This window comes from Vanellus vanellus (assembly GCF_965231255.1).
Source record: "Vanellus vanellus genome assembly, chromosome: 32".
NCBI classification, from domain to species: domain Eukaryota; kingdom Metazoa; phylum Chordata; class Aves; order Charadriiformes; family Charadriidae; genus Vanellus; species Vanellus vanellus.
The window spans coordinates 75,889-91,469 of NC_138937.1; the positions used below are offsets into that span (position 1 = coordinate 75,889).

Genomic DNA, 15,581 nt, shown 5'->3' on the forward strand with positions numbered 1-15,581 from the left:
TCTTTCCTCTCCCCGCGCTGGCGGCTGCTGTGGGCGGCCGGAGGGGACCGGCCCGTGGCCTCCGTTGAATCCGCCGCCATCCTCCCGCCCCGCCGCCGCCATGACGGAGCAGATGACCCTGCGGGGCACCCTGAAGGGCCACAACGGCTGGGTGACTCAGATCGCCACTACGCCGCAGTTCCCGGACATGATTCTCTCCGCCTCGCGCGGTGAGGGCCGCACCCGACCGGGGCGGGGGATGGGGTCGGGGGAGACCATCGGGAGGGGAAAAGGGGGGGGGTCAGGAGGAGACCATCGGCCCGGGGAGGGGGGAGACCATTGGCCCGGCGGAGGAGAGGAGCAGGGAGAGGCCATAAGTCGAGGGAGGGGGGAGAATGGGCAAGGGAAGACCATGAGCCCGGAGGGGAGAGGGACAGGGAAGGCCGTGGGGCTTTAGAGGAGAGAAGGAGGAAGGGGAGACCATGATTTAGGGAGACCCATCACAGGGGAGAGGGGGCAAGGGAAGACCATGAGCCCGGAGGGGAGAGGGACAGGGAAGGCCGTGGGGCTTTAGAGGAGAGAAGGAGGAAGGGAAGACCATGAACCTGGAGAGGAGGGGGGCAGGGAAGGCTTGGGAGGAGGGAGGGGAGACCTTAGTCTAGGGGATCCAGGGAGACCCATCGGATAGAGAGGCAATGGGAGACCATGAGCCCAGAGAGCCAGGGAAGGCTGTGTGGTTCGGGAGGAGAGACCATGATCTAGGGGACCCAGGGAGACCCATCAGGGGGAGAGGGACAAGGGGAGACCCATGAGCCCGGAGGGGAGAGGGACAGGGAAAACTGTGGGGCTTGGGAGAAGAGAAGGAGGAAGGGGAGACCATGATCTAGGGGACCCAGGGAGACCCGTCAGGGGCAATGGGAGAGCATGAGCCCAGAAGGGTGAGGGACAGGGAAGGCTGTAGGACTTCAGAGGAGAGAGGGAGGAAGGGGAGACCATGATCTAGGGGACCCTGCTCCCACGGGCGAGAAGGATGGGCTGGGGAGAGAGCTGCCATCCCCCCCCGACCTCATCTCCCTGCCTCCCCCTGTCCAGATAAAACCATCATCATGTGGAAGCTGACCCGCGACGAGACCAACTATGGGATCCCCCAGCGAGCTCTGCGTGGTCACTCGCACTTCGTCAGCGACGTGGTCATCTCCTCCGACGGGCAGTTTGCGCTCTCGGGTTCCTGGGACGGCACCCTGCGCCTCTGGGACCTCACCACGTGAGCCACGGGGACGAGGGTGTTTTGGGGTGGTGGTGGGGGCGTAGCGTGTCTCTCTGCTTTCTTGGGGTGCTGGGAGAAGGGCTGAGGTCACCCAACGCACCTTGAAACCGGGATGATTTGTTCTTGGCTTGAAAGAGAAATCCCAGCGGGGGGGTGGGTTGTTTTCCCCACGACCGGTGCCACAATTTTTGACAGAAGTGGGAATTGGGGTGTTTTTGCTGCTCTTCCTCCGCTCCCTCTCCCTATGATTAGACCTGATGCAAAATCTGCAGATCCTCCGGGGTCTGAAGACACGTCCTGCAATTATGATGGGAGAGAAGCAGAGGGGGGTGGGCTCAGGCTCTTCTTTCGCGGTTATTTTAAGCTGGATTGGTACAACCAGGAGAAGAGGGTCGGGATTTGCAGAGCCAGGCGTGCACGTGGGCCAAACTCATCACGATTCCCCCAATCCTTCTCCAAAGTTGTTCTTTGGGAGGAGAACGGGAACCATCACTCCTTACCCTTTCGTAGGCCACTCTGTGATTATTATATTTTTTTTTTCCCCTCCAAAATATTTGAATTTTTCTCCCCCCTCCTCCCTGGCAGAGTTTACATGTGACATCTCCTGTTGTCTTCCCACAGCGGCACCACCACCCGTCGCTTTGTGGGCCACACCAAGGATGTCCTGAGCGTGGCCTTCTCCTCCGACAACCGCCAGATCGTTTCGGGCTCCAGGGACAAGACCATCAAGCTCTGGAACACCTTGGGAGTCTGCAAGTACACGGTGCAGGTGAGCACGGGGCAAGGTGGGCTTCCAAATCGCACCTCCATGAGAAAGGACCTCCGTGGACTCGGTTTTAGGTCCACTCCCACCGCTTCTGATGGGAAATCCAGGTCTCCAAGCCCCATCCTGATGATTAGGAGTGAGATGTTCCTTCCTGACTTCTCCCTGGGGAGGGTGTGAGGACAAGTCCTGCAATTATGAGGGATGGGGGAACGAGGAGGGGAGACCTGAGAAAGCTTCGGAACGATGGGATGCGGCAGGTCTGATCTTGCAGCGCCTCGTGGACGGGGTGGGGAAGACCCGGCCTCTTTTCCTCGCCGTGAACCCAGCGTCGTTCCTCTTCCCCAGGACGAGAGTCACTCGGAATGGGTGTCGTGCGTGCGTTTCTCCCCGAACAGCAGCAACCCCATCATCGTCTCCTGCGGCTGGGACAAGCTGGTGAAGGTGAGGTGGCATTGGCTCATTCCAGCAGCCACGGTACTCCGGGGAAGGGTTTTCCCCCCGCCCCGATATCCCCAGATTTGGGGGGCAGCAGCAGCGTTTAACCCTCTTTTCTTCTGCCCCCCTCCCCGTGTTTTTCCCCACCCAGGTTTGGAATTTGGCTAACTGCAAGCTGAAGACCAACCACATCGGGCACACGGGCTACCTGAACACAGTGACCGTCTCCCCCGACGGCTCCCTGTGTGCCTCCGGTGGCAAGGTACGTCTCACAGCTGAGGCCGCAAGACGAGATCTCGGTGTCCTACCAGCAGATCCAGCTTGTTTTGGGGTCTACCACGCTTGGAGTGCGCTCCACACCTCCATCACGGGTTGAGCGGGGTGGTAACGGCCCAAAGATCTGGCCTGACCTGATGGTCTTAAGAGGGAAGACAACGGCAGAGGTGCTCCCCCACCTCCAGGGACCTTCTTTAGCTCTTCTATTTTGGCCTTTGATTGGTTTTCTTTTGATTTTTCTTGCTGTGTCCTTCAACTTTTCTGTATTTGTGCTGGTTTGTGGCACAATGCTCCAGATTAACTGTGGTGGGGTTTGGCGAGGGCCTCCTCGGGGCAGGCAAGGACCTTTTTGGGAGCTCCTTGGGGCGGGCGAGGGCCTCCTCAGGGCCGGCGAGTGTTGGAGTTTGCTCTGACTCGCATCTTCTGCCCCGCAGGACGGCCAGGCCATGCTGTGGGACCTGAATGAAGGCAAACACCTCTACACCTTGGACGGAGGAGACATCATCAATGCTCTGTGCTTCAGCCCCAACCGTTACTGGCTCTGTGCTGCCACCGGACCCAGCATCAAGATCTGGGTATGTCACCGCTGGGTCCTCAGCCCCTCTCTGTCCCCATCTGGGTAGGGTTCTTCCAGGAGATCCGCTTCCTTCAGCTTTTGGGTTTTCCCGGGTTTGGAGTGGGATCGAGATCTCACTTTGGATGACAGATCTTAGAGGAGGAGCTCTCCTGGATGAGTGTCCCCACCAGGGTGGGTCCGGTGCCTGTGGCCTTGTCCTCTGGCTGAGGAGGGTTATGGTGGCTGTAGGGCAGAGCCACCACGCTGTGATGAAACACTTTGATGCCATCTGAGAACATCTCTGTGCGGAAACCCAGAGGCTGTTTCTGAGCGATCCTGTGCTCCTTCAATGGCGTTGGGTTGGATTCAGTCGCGGTAGTCTCCTTGCGGGACCCCTCGTTCCTTCATATTCTACTCTCCTGCAGGACCTGGAAGGCAAAATCATCGTGGACGAGCTGAAGCAGGAGGTGATCAGCACCAGCAGCAAAGCTGAACCGCCCCAGTGCACTTCCCTGGCCTGGTCCGCAGACGGGCAGGTAAAAACCATCCCCTTCTCCCTGTCCCAGTGTCCCAGCCCTGGGTGGGGACGAGGATTCTGGGGACCCTCCTGCTTCTCTGGGAGCATAGGGACCATAATGACGCTCAAGCTCCACTCCTGGAGCCATCTCTGCCAACAAGGCTGAGAACTTCCCTTGGGTGCCTTCCTCCCCTGGGTCCCTCCTCAACCTTCCAGCTCTTACCCTTTACCTCCCCAACACCTGGGGCCGATCGCGGTCCCTCTCTGCTTTGGGATTTGCCTCCCTGAGGACCACAGTCCCATGTCCTCGTGTCCCAAGGTCCCACCTTGGTGGCCGTCCAACCCCTTCTTGTGACCCGACTCTTGTTTCTCTCCGCAGACCCTGTTCGCCGGCTACACAGATAACCTCGTCCGGGTGTGGCAAGTCACCATCGGGACCAGATGAGGACGCGGTAGCGAGAAAAACACCGATTTTGTGTACAAAAATCAATAAAAAAAAAGCGCTCTTATCAAGCTCGTGGCCACCTCGTGTCCACTGTTGGGTCATCCCACAACCTGGAGGTTCATGGAAGATCTGGGCTTGGAGATTTACTCCAGCTGGACGTGGATCAGGAACCTTAAGGGAGAGGGAAGAACCCAACATCCCTGACGGGGAGGGCTTTTTACGTCCATGAGATGTTGTCCCGAGGTTGGGGACATCACGGTGGGATGGGGCTTGGGGGCGAGGATGGGGGTCACCAGCAGAACTTTGACAATCACGAGAGATAAAAACCCAGAAATGCAGAAAAATAATAGCGGAGGGAAATACTGACGTGATCGCAGGTGATAGGACTTGGAAGATCGTTGACCTTCTGGCTAACGAGGGACTCTGTTTCTCCTCCCACGTGTGGTGTCTCCGGGAAAGACCTGGGGGGAAAAAAACCAAAAACAATTCCCAAGAAAACCCAGAAAAATAGGTAAAATTTCAGAAGCAGCGGTGCCCACTGGGGGTTTTCAGAGCTGTTAACAAGGAGAGGTTTTAACATCCAATTTTTCAACCCAGCGGGTCCCCAGTCCACGCACAAAAAAAAAAAAGCCATTTTCTATAAATTTAGGATTTTTTTTTGGCTTTTTGCTGGCCTGCCGTGTCGCTGAGCTGGAAGGGACTTTGGACCCTCAGTTGACACCGCTTCGGCCGTTGCCCGCGGATAAGAGCGAGTCGGCTGCTTTGGGAAAGGGGTACGGACACGCGGCTCTGAGCCCGACGTAAGCCAATTAGGAGAGATTAGGTCAAGATTTAACGAGGCGAGGTTTTAAAACTGCATCTTTTTACCGGGATGATTTGGTAACAGCAAAGCCGGGGGAGATGCGGACCCCGATTCCAGCGTGTTAAAGCCAAACTCGTTTGGAAACAGCTCCTGGTTCTTCCCGACTTCCACCGGGATCACAATAAATGAGAGACTCGGGGGTTTACAACCTTAATCTTTATTATTATTATTATTATTATTTTCTTGACATTTCATAAAACTAAATCTCCATTTAATTCTCGTTTTAGCCAAAAATATTTTGAACTAGCTCTGTAATGCCAACAGGAAAAAAAAAAAATAATAATATACCAATCCACCAACAAAAAAAAAAAAAAAAAAGAAGAATAAAACACAACCGGTGCGGTCAGAGTCTCTCTCGAGTGGGACAGGATTCAGCTGGAAACTCGACAGTAGCCGAGGAGAAAAAAAACAAATAATAATAAAAAAAAAAATCAACCAAAAAGGGGAGAGAAAATAAATATCCCCATCTCGGAGAGCTCTCAAGCTGCAAAGGGAAAACGAGAGGCCGGATTTTACCTCCGTGGCTGGAAACGCGCCGGCTCCGGAGGAGGAAACCGGTTCTTTTGCACCCTCCTCGGCCCCAAATAAAGTGCCAGACCCACAAGAAATGGAACTGGGGGTGGGGGGGAGGGGGGCTTAGGGAGATCTGAACCACCCCCCCCCAAAAAAAATGACGGGGAAGGAGAAGATGGCAGGTCAAAGCGGGTTTGACGCCGGGTCCGAACACCAGCTGGGGTCTGAAGATGCTGGGAAGGTGAATCCCAAGAAATCCAGGCAACCTTGGCGCAACCCGGGAGACGAAAGCTGATGATTTTGGATGATTTTTGGAAAGACGGTGGGATTTCAAGAAGCCAAGAGTGCTCGCTCCTCGCCGTACAGATCTCCCCGCCCCGGGAGCTTCCGAAAAAGAGCCGAGATGCACCTCAAAACTAAACAGGGAGGAGAACGCGCTGGAAAATTGAGGCATCGACTCGGCTTTGGGAAGAGGAGGAAGAGCCAAAGTGAAAAAAAAAAAAAACCAAAACAAAACAAAACACCTCCGAGGCGGATTCTTTGCTATTCCAACCAAACCCAGCGTCGGTTCGGTGGCGAGATTCCCCGAGGAGGAGGTGGCAGGAGGACGGGAGGTGGAGGAGAAGAGGCCTCGTGAGCAAGCAGGTGCAAGAAGACAACAAGTGCAGCGTCGGATCCCGAAACGGGATCCGAAAGGGGGAAGAAATAAAACCCCAAAATAAAGAGCGCGGCCGCGTGTGCAAAGCCGGATCCCGGATCCGGCGCGGGATGAGCGGTCAGGCGCAGATTTTGATGCGGGTGCCCTTGGCTAAGATACGAAAGAAAGGGAAGATGCGCTCGTGGAAGGAAGCGTTGAAGGTGTGGATGTGGGTCATGCTCTCGGCGTTGTAGAAGCAGAGTTGGCCCCGTTCGTAGTCCAGGTAGACGCCGAAGCGCCGGGGTCGTTCGCCGGGCGACAGGGACGTCTGCTCGGTGGCCGTCAACGCCTGGTACTTCTTCCCGTTGGTGCCCACGCACCAAATTTCTCGTTTTTGGTGAGGCCCCATGGTTTTTTCTTTGCGACGTGCCGTTTCGCGAGCTGCTCCCACCGCCCAACCTCGCCGGCCTCCTACCTCGACCTCCCAGTAATGCCGACCGGCGGTGAAACCCTGGGAACCCAACACGCAGTAATCCGAATCGAAACGTTTGGGGTTGTCCGGCAGATCCTGGCGGCGTTCGCCCAGTTTGACGCTGCGGCGGTCCAGGGAGAGGCTCAGGCGAGGGTGGGCTGTGTCGGGGTCCAGGGTGATGTCGGCTGGAAGGGGAGACGGGGACGTTAGGGGGTCGTCGGTCACCTCCTGATCCCAATCCCAAGGTTCTTCCCCCCTTATTTTAGTTCCTAAATCCTCACCCACGTGTGGACCCTGCAGCACCGGTGGCTACCGTGACTGACAGCCTCCGCCGCCGGTCTGTACTGGTTTTGGCTGGGATGGTTAAACCTCTTTACATCCCCCAATTTAACTCCTTTCAACCCCCCCAAATTTCTCTCCTCAACTCCTTTCACCCCCCAATTTCTTCTCTCAACTCTTCACCCCAATTTAACTCCTTTCACCCCCCAATTTCTTCTCTCAACTCTTCACCCCAATTTAACTCCTTCCAACCCCCCCAAAGTTCTCCAACTCCTTCCAACCCCCCCAAAGTTCTCCAACTCCTTCCAACCCCCCCAAAGTTCTCCAACTCCTTCCAACCCCCCCAAAGTTCTCCAACTCCTTCCAACCCCCCCAAAGTTCTCCAACTCCTTCCAACCCCCCCAAAGTTCTCCAACTCCTTCCAACCCCCCCAAAGTTCTCCAACTCCTTCCAACCCCCCCAAAGTTCTCCAACTCCTTCCAACCCCCCCAAAGTTCTCCAACTCCTTCCACCCCCCAAAGTTCTCCTTCCAACCCCTTTCACCCCCCTTAAATTCTCAACTCCTTTCACCCCCCAATCTAACTCCTCTAATCCCCCAAATTTCTTCCTTCAGCTTCTTTAACCCCCACATTCTTCTTTTAACTCCTTTAACCCCCTCCAGTTTAACTCCTTTATCCCCCAAATTTCTCCTAACTCTGGGATCGGCCCCAGCCCCACTCTGAGCCGTCAGCAGCTCCAGATCCGGCTCTGCTTTTGGGGGGGAGGTGTGGGTGGGAAGAGGCGGCAGCCACATTTGGGGAGAATCTGGATGAGAGGAGGGAGCGAGGCGTGGGGAGGAAGAGGAGGAGAGGATGGCGTTGAGGGGGCTGGCTGGAAAAAAAAAAAAAAAAAAAAAGGGGGTGCGAAATCCAGGAAAGCAGAGCTGGAGAGGAAAAGGATCGGTGCCCATTCCCCAGGACCTCCCCGAGAAGCTCTTTGGGCAGAAGAGCCGCGTCTCGCTCACCCTGAGGGACTTTGCTGAAGACTTTCTCCATCTTCCTCATCACTACGTCCTGCAGGAAATAGTTGCGATATTTTTTCCCCACGTCCACTGGTACCATCTCAGGCTCCTGGAATTTGATGTTTTCGCATCTGCCAGAAAAAAAAAAATAATCAAACCAAACCAAAACAAAAAAAGTGGGGATTCAGCACGAGGAGAAACTGGATGCGCCGAACACAGCCAGAAAACCCACAGCGGGGAAGAGATCGGCCAAACTGGTTACGCTGGTACAGCCGGCGGTTCCCACCCTGTCTCGACAGCCGAATCTCGGGGAGGGATGGAGCTGCGTCCACCCTGCGCCAGGGATGGTCCGGCCGTGCTCCGGCACGGCCCCGTTACCCACCGGCGGATTTCGGAGCGCGGCTGCTTGTCCCGATTTAAAGACAGGGGAGGGAAAAAACAAAGATCCCTCCAGATCTCCTGTTCCTGCTTCGCCAGGGCATGAGCACACCCAGCTCTGCTCCCAAAAAGCAGCCGCCAGGTGCCACGAGGGACTCCGAGATCTCTTCCCAGCGTTTCTCTTCTCCCGTACGTCCCCAATCACCCCCCAAAAAAGAAAAACATCCCGTTTCTACCCAACTTGGGCCGTCAGGGAGGAGTTCCCACCCTCACGTTCAGTTTTGACACCGGCCATAACCCAACTTTCCCCGGTGGTTACCCCCCCCAACCTGGAAAAGCGCCCACCGCACGGCGTTTAAAACAAAAGCTCATCTTTTGGGGATTTTTTTTTTTTTTTTTTACCCCACAAAACACTGTTTTGCAGCGAGAAGATGCCGCTAAAGAGTCACTGACCTGATAAAAGTGCCTTTGATGTCCTGCGAAAGGAGGCGGCAGCCAGGTGGGAAGCGGGGAGAAAGAGAAAGAAAAGATTAGAGAGGACCGAGGCAAATCCCACCGGGACTCACGCTAAATCTTAACGGCTTAAATCACGCTTAATCTCTTCACGGCCACGGCTTAACAAGCCAAGGGGCAGGATGAGTCCCCTCCCACCGTCAGGCGATGGGAATATCCCACCATATTCCACGGATTCACCCCTTGGCGGAGGCTTTTCCCCGCTAATAGAGGCCCCCAAATCTCTCGGGGTATCCCGTTTTTCCCCCCGTTCTGTGGTCCCAGGGGCATTGTGGGATCCCTGACCGGAGGGGGAACGAATTGAGCCCTCAGGGAAGGACACACTCCCACGAGGAAGACCCTTTTTGAAGCAAAGTCCGGTTCCCTCTTGGCAGCTCCGTTTTAATTCCCACCGCTAACGTTATCTCCTGGCCATAAAGCAGGGCCAGAGTTCCTACAGGTGCCGGCGCGGAGCTGAGCGAAGGTTGACGGTCCGGAGATCAACGAGGTGAATCATTTGAGTTTACAGCTCGTTGGGAAAGTTCAAAAAAAAAACAAAACCCATCTGGGAGAGGCCTTGCCCGGCTCTGCTTTCCTCCCGGGATCTCCCTGATCGCGACTTTCCCCTCTTCCCATCCCAGAAAAATAAACCCCAAAAGACCTTGAGCAGTTGCAGCCCGTCCTGTTTGCTCTTGTCCTCCGCCTCGGCGATGAGGCGGCTGAGGGCGGCGCTCTGCTCTTCCAGCTGGCTGATGTTGCTGCTCTGACGGGCCAACAAGCTCTCATAGCGTTCCTCCAGCTGGTGCAAGAGCAGGACCTGCTCCCCGATGAGGAACTGGTGCAGCACCTCGAAATCCGACTCGAATTCCTTAATCTCCAGCTTCATCTTGTCCTGCGGAGCAGGGAAGAGGGAGGGAAAGGCATCCTTCGCTTGAGCAGCAGACCCAAAGGAACATCACTGTCTTCTCTACCAATTCCCACGACACATTCGGGCACAAACCCCTCCTTAATTAAGCTCGAGTTCAGCAGGGAAACGGCTTCCAGCCCATGAGATCCCAACGATGGCAGCGAAGGGACCGCAACGCCTCCCTGAGAGCTCAAACCCACGAGGCAGAGTGGGGAAAAAGCTTTCCTGCTCATCCCCCCCCTCACCAGACTCCGGGCCAAGAAACACTCCCAGCGACGACATTTCATCATGACATTGATATTTTTTGGCAGGGTGAAAGGTGGGAGAGAGAGAAGCGGGAAACGAGTAAGCGTGGAAAGGAATCAGGCGCAGGATCCCCCACGGTGCCAGGAGCGGCCGGCTCTTACCCTCAGCTCCGTGATTTTCTCCTCCTCGTTGGATTTCTGCTTCAGGACCGCATCCAGCTTCTTCTTCAGCGGCTCCAGGTGGCTCTGGAGTTTGTTCTGAGAGAAAGAAACACATCTCAGGCATCCCTGACTCAGGCAATCCCCTCCTTCCTCTCCTCTTTCTGTCCCTAACGCCATGGCAGGGCTGAGAACAAAACCTCCTGCCTGGATTTCAGACCGCTTTCTGTAAGCGGGAGCCTGTTTTAATTAAAAAGCTAAAAAAAATAAAAAATAAAAAATAAAATAATCCTGCCCCACTCGGATCAGGGAACGTCCAGAGACGCCGGATCCACAGTCACCAAATACAGATTGTTTGATGCGGGGCTCGAGCCGTCATGTACGTGTCCCGCTGGGGTGGGATCAGGACCTGGAGGAGGATCTGAACTCCTAAATTCTGCACAAACTTCGGGTGGGCTTAGACCACCCTTTCAGGCTGCGCCTTTCGGTAGCAGCTGTGGCCATAGAGCAGCTTAAGCCAAGGACAAAACCACTACCTGCGATTTTCTCCGCTGAATAAGCTTCGGTCTTTCCAAAAAAACAACTGCTTCTGCCTTGCCGCCCTCCCAGGACACTCCCTCTGCCCTTCACAAACAGCTCTGCCCTTTAGAAATTAATTTTTCTGCCTCCTCAATTATTTGCAGCCCCTTTCCCATGGAAAAAGAAAGGGGAAAACGGACTGAGCCGACCCAAGAGCAAACAGCGCTGCCGGCCACGCTCCAACAGTCCACCACGAAACAGCCCAACACGCGGATGAGACACCCCGTCACCACCCTTCCCTTCTCCCCAAACCTCCTCCCAGCTACCAAAAACCCCCCAAAAAAATCTGGAGGGGCTCAAAAGATGCCAATTCCGATGGGAACTGCCAACACATCAGCCACGGCCAAAGCTCCGGAGAGCTTCCAGCGAGGGAAGACGAGGTGAGACACAACCACAAGCGGCAGCAACTCCTCCAAGATGCCTCTGGATATTAAAGGAACCAAAAAAAATCCAACCTTTTATTCCAGAAAATCCCCAAAATTAAGGCATGACCATGCGGAGAAACCGAAGCCGCAAGAGATGGGGTAAGCAGAAGCCTGAAGGGCTCGGTGACCATCAGCCTCGTCCTCCCATCAGGCTTCATTTCAGGGTCCCCAGACACATCCGACTGGGAAGCGATGCCTTTGAGACAGCAAAGCTGCCTCGTTAAAACCCCTAACGAAGAGTCTCTGCCACTGGGGATTCGGGATCGGGCTCTGGAGACCCTCAGGCAGTTATCGCCTGAGCTGAGCAAGGCTGGAAAGGCTTTGTAAGGAGGGATTTCACCAAAAACAAGCCCAGCGGGACCAGCTGAGCTCACCCGCTCCTCAGCGGGATGATTTGTCCTCAATCCAGCCGGCTTTGCCTTCGTTACCGTCACCGCCCGGTCCCCAAACCTTCCTCCCTGCGGTTAACCAGACCCTCCCCATCCAAACCACCCCAGCCGCCGGCTTCGTGGCTTCCCGGCCTCCTGCACCCCAACCCACGCAGCCCGTTTGTGTCCCGTCCCCCCCCCCAACCTCTCCGCTCACCGAACCAGCCTGGCAAGACCCACCGGTACTCCGTCTCCAACCACCCAACGCCGTCTGCCTGCCGCCAGCACGACCCAGCCCGCGCCGTCGGCTCCTGCCAGCGCCGACAGCTCTCTCTTCCCTCCCCCCCCCCCAAAAAAAACCCAACCACCCCGACATCCCAACCCCGAAACTTTCGTACCTTGTAATCCTGCACGACCTCCTCGAGAGGGACGACGCTGTGATGCTTGTGGCTCCGCGACTCCCTGCACACCACGCAGATGGCCTGTTCGTCCACCTCGCAGAAGAGTTTGAGAGGTTCCTGGTGCTTCTCACACAAATTAGGTGGCCCCTGACCCCCTACTGCTACCAGAACCCCCGGTACCCCTGCAGTGGCTCCCGAAACCGAGGGCCCGGCTGTGGGTGGCGCGAGACGCTGGGGGTGCGGGTGCAGCTGGCGGATGATTTGCACCATGTTGGCCAGCTGAAGGTTGGGTCGGAAATTCCTCTGGAAAAAGGTTTTTCGGCATTGTGGGCAGGTGAAGGTCTGGAGGCGTCGAGGCCGTGCGGCCAGGACAGGGGGAGGAGGCGTCTGCACCTCTTCTTCCTCCTCTTCCACCTCCTCCTCTTCCTCCACGTCTTCCTCCATCACGTCCTCGTCATAGTCCTCATCCCCAAAGTAAAGCTCTCCCCCAACCCCACCGTCCCACATGTCCTCCTCCACGGGATCCTCCCACAGGTCGGTGTCGTCTTCTTCCTCGCTCCACATGTCGTCTTCCTCCTCCTCCTCCTCTGCGCCACCATCCTCCTCTTCCTCCTCCTGCTCCACATCCAGCTCGTCCTCATCCAGCTCATCCTCTTCATCCTCCAGATCCTCTTCCAGCACGTCACCCATCCCCACCTCTCCGTCGCCCACCGCCGCTGCCGCCCCCGGGGCCACCTCATACTCGGCCTCACCGCCCCACAGCTGCGAGATGCAGACGCGGCAGAAGTTGTGCCCACAACCGATAGAAACCGGGTCCACAAAATAGTCCAAGCAGATGGCGCAAATGGCTTCCTCCTGCAGCGTCTCCACCGGGTTCAGCCGCGCACTGGAGCCCCCTGAGGGGACTCCATCCCCTAAAACCGCTGTGGCCGCCATGAGGAAGGGAGTGGGGGTGGGGCTGATTCTCCTCTTCCTCGACCCCCCTGGTGCTTCCTACGCTGGGGTGGGCACCAGCTCGGACTTGGAAGGGTGGCCGTCCCCCTCCCAGGTGCCACTAGAAGCCTTGGGGTGCTGCTTCCTCTTTCACCCCCTCCTTTTTCCCCTTTCAGCCCCCGCTTTTTCCCCCTTTCACCCCCCACCCTCCTTTCCCCCCCCTCTCCAGGGCCGGGCACTGCTCTACCCTTCACTTCACACCCCCCTCCTTCGTCCCCCAGAACCAGGAGCCGACCCCGTTCCTCCCCTCCCTCCTAGCCCCACTCTCCACCCTGCAACACCCCCAAGGCCTAACCGGGCTCCGGTTAAGGCCCAAACAACGAGCCGCCCCCCAGGCAGCAGGACCGGGCTTTAGGCCTCACCGCTCCCCCGCCGCCGGACCCGGCCCCAACCTCAACCCAACCGGGCCCGGAGCTGCCCTCCCCTCGCTAGGCCGCTGCCCCGTCACCGGCCCCGGCCCGGGGGCAAGACGCTCTACCCCTTCTCCCGCCCCCGCCGCCGACTCCTCTCTATGGTGCGAGCTCCGCCAACAGACGGGAAACGCCGTACCGCTTCCGCTTTCCGGCCTCCCCTTAACAAGCCCCGCCCCTTTAGCATCACCTGACCGGAAGGGGCGGGCCAGGCGACGGCGGCGGGTTGCTAAGTTACCGGGTGAGCAGAAGCGGGCCCCGGTCCGTCCCCCGCGCTGTCGCCGCCGTCGTTCCCCCCCTCCCCTCCCCGGACCCGCCTCGAACGGGAACGGCGTCGCCCCGTTGTCGCGGAGGGAAGCGGCGAGAGAGGGCCGAGGCGACCTCGTAGTCTTTATGGTCTCAGGAGGGCTTGTCTACCCCTCCACCTCGTTACTCTTGGAGGTCTGGGGGGAGGGGGCGAGCCGGTGTTTAGGGGCGGGGCCTGAAGGAGTGGGCGGGGCGCCGCCTGTGGTGCGGCCAGCTCCGTCGGTAGAGCGTGAGCCTCCTAGTCTGAGGGTCGCGGGTTCGAGCCCCGCCTGCGGCGCTTATATTTTTTTACCTTTCCCCACCCAATATCTCTCTTTTTTTCGCTGCCCCACCGGACTCTCCCCCCCACACACAGCCGCGGATCTCCCCGGGGGGGGTCTCCGCCCCTCACCACCCGCCTCACGGGAGCGCGCCCCGCACCCGTAGCCCCCGCGGGGGCCGCGCAGTTCCACCGCGTTTCTGTAGTGTAGTGGTTATCACGTTCGCCTCACACGCGAAAGGTCCCCGGTTCGAAACCGGGCAGAAACACTTAATTTTCCTTTTTTTTTTTCTCCTTTTTACCCCAATTTCGTGTTGTTTTTTTTTATTTTTTCCATCCACCACCTTCACACAACCACTTTTACAAACGCTTCCCCCCCACCACCACCCCCTCCTCAACCTTATCCTCCCCCTCCAGGCTCATTCTCCCCCCAACCGGGCAGCGGTCGTTCTCCGGGTCCCCGCGGGGTCCCGGTCCCGGTTCCCGGTGCCGTTAACCCCCACGATCTTTCCGGGCTCCCGCAGCGCTTCCGGGGGCTGCAGAGACCGTTCTGAGTAAGGAAGAGAAAGCCCGAAATCAGCAGCCCGGCTAGCTCAGTCGGTAGAGCATGAGACTCTTAATCTCAGGGTCGTGGGTTCGAGCCCCACGTTGGGCGCTTCGCTCTTTTGCTCTCGTTCTTTTTTAAAAAAATTACATTTCCCCCTTCCCTGGGACGCAAAACGACACTCCCAACCCCACTCGTGAAAGCGGCTGCCACAACCCCCCCCAAATTCTTCAGGTTGTTATGAAAAGCAAAGGGTTGTGTGTTTGTTTTCGTTGTTTTTGTTTTGTTTTTGTTTTGGTTTGGTTTGGTTTTGGTTTTGGTTGTTTGTTTGGTTTTTTTTTTGCGGAAAAAAGGGAAAGAAAAAAATCTGGAACCTGTGATGAGCGCCACAGCCCTCCTTCCATCACTTCCCCTCTATATAAATGTTAATCGTAGCCCTTTTCCGCTCATTTCCCTTTATATGTTTTAATCGAGGCCCTTCTTCTGTCATTTTCCCTTTTTATATGTTTTCATCACAGCCCTTTCCCCCCTCCCCCCCCCCCCCCTTTCCTTTTAGATAAGTTTTCTGAGCCCAATTCCCATCACAGAGGGAATCGGGGCCCCGTTCATCCCATTTCTTGTTCCCTTTTTGAAGCAGAAAGGGCTGTAGCGCAAATTCCCCTCCCTGCCACTTTTTTTTTTTCCCCTCTACATTAATTTCCTTGTGTGTTTTTTTTTTTTTTGTTTTTGTTTTTTTTTTCCTTTTTCTTCCTCTCTGCTTTTTGATATTTTTTTTTTTCTTTAAGCCATAATTTAGGGAAGTCCTACAGCAGAAGAGCTCAAAGTCAACGCCCGAGAAAAGCAAGAGCGGCAGCACCGGAGCAGCGACGCGGGTGATATAAAAAAAAAAAAAAAAAAGGCAATTCTGGAGAGACCCCAAAGAGCTTGAACTGAGGCCAAATTGTCGTGAGAAATGGCAAAGAACGTTGTTTTCTTTTTTTTTGTTTTTAATTTCATTTTAGCCTTCACGGAAAGGGCTTGCTGTGATTTTACAGTTCAGTCATCCACACCGGGGTACCAAAATTATGACCACGGGGCGGGAAAAGAAAAAGAGGAGAGCGGCGTCTTCTCA

At 56.3% G+C, this 15,581-nt stretch overlaps 2 protein-coding genes across 2 annotated transcripts; one reads left to right on the forward strand and one right to left on the reverse strand.

Moving 5' to 3' along the window:
• Window positions 1–4,309, forward strand: RACK1 (receptor for activated C kinase 1). Its single transcript, XM_082496869.1, has 8 exons — window positions 1–209; window positions 1,072–1,243; window positions 1,868–2,015; window positions 2,358–2,453; window positions 2,599–2,709; window positions 3,158–3,298; window positions 3,705–3,815; window positions 4,176–4,309. The coding sequence occupies exons 1-8, from the start codon at window positions 101–103 to the stop codon at window positions 4,239–4,241; spliced, it is 954 nt and encodes a 317-aa protein (XP_082352995.1). The 5' UTR covers window positions 1–100; the 3' UTR covers window positions 4,242–4,309.
• A 948-nt stretch (window positions 4,310–5,257) lies between these two features.
• On the reverse strand, window positions 5,258–13,003 carry TRIM41 (tripartite motif containing 41). Its single transcript, XM_082496877.1, has 6 exons — window positions 11,956–13,003; window positions 10,189–10,284; window positions 9,536–9,766; window positions 8,836–8,858; window positions 8,008–8,135; window positions 5,258–6,910 (listed from the first exon to the last, which is right to left on the reverse strand). The coding sequence occupies exons 1-6, from the start codon at window positions 12,892–12,894 to the stop codon at window positions 6,393–6,395; spliced, it is 1,935 nt and encodes a 644-aa protein (XP_082353003.1). The 5' UTR covers window positions 12,895–13,003; the 3' UTR covers window positions 5,258–6,392.
• Window positions 13,004–15,581: the final 2,578 nt, after the last annotated feature.

Coding starts and splice junctions, on each gene's coding strand:
- RACK1 (XM_082496869.1), top strand. CDS start 101: ATGACGGAGCAGATGACCCTGCGGGGCACCCTGAAGGGCCACAACGGC. Junction 210..1,071: donor GATTCTCTCCGCCTCGCGCG/GTGAGGGCCGCA, acceptor CCCCCTGTCCAG/ATAAAACCATCATCATGTGG. Junction 1,244..1,867: donor CGCCTCTGGGACCTCACCAC/GTGAGCCACGGG, acceptor GTCTTCCCACAG/CGGCACCACCACCCGTCGCT.
- TRIM41 (XM_082496877.1), bottom strand. CDS start 12,894: ATGGCGGCCACAGCGGTTTTAGGGGATGGAGTCCCCTCAGGGGGCTCC. Junction 10,285..11,955: donor AGGTCGTGCAGGATTACAAG/GTACGAAAGTTT, acceptor TCTTTCTCTCAG/AACAAACTCCAGAGCCACCT. Junction 8,136..8,835: donor ATCAAAGGCACTTTTATCAG/GTCAGTGACTCT, acceptor TTTTTCTGGCAG/ATGCGAAAACATCAAATTCC.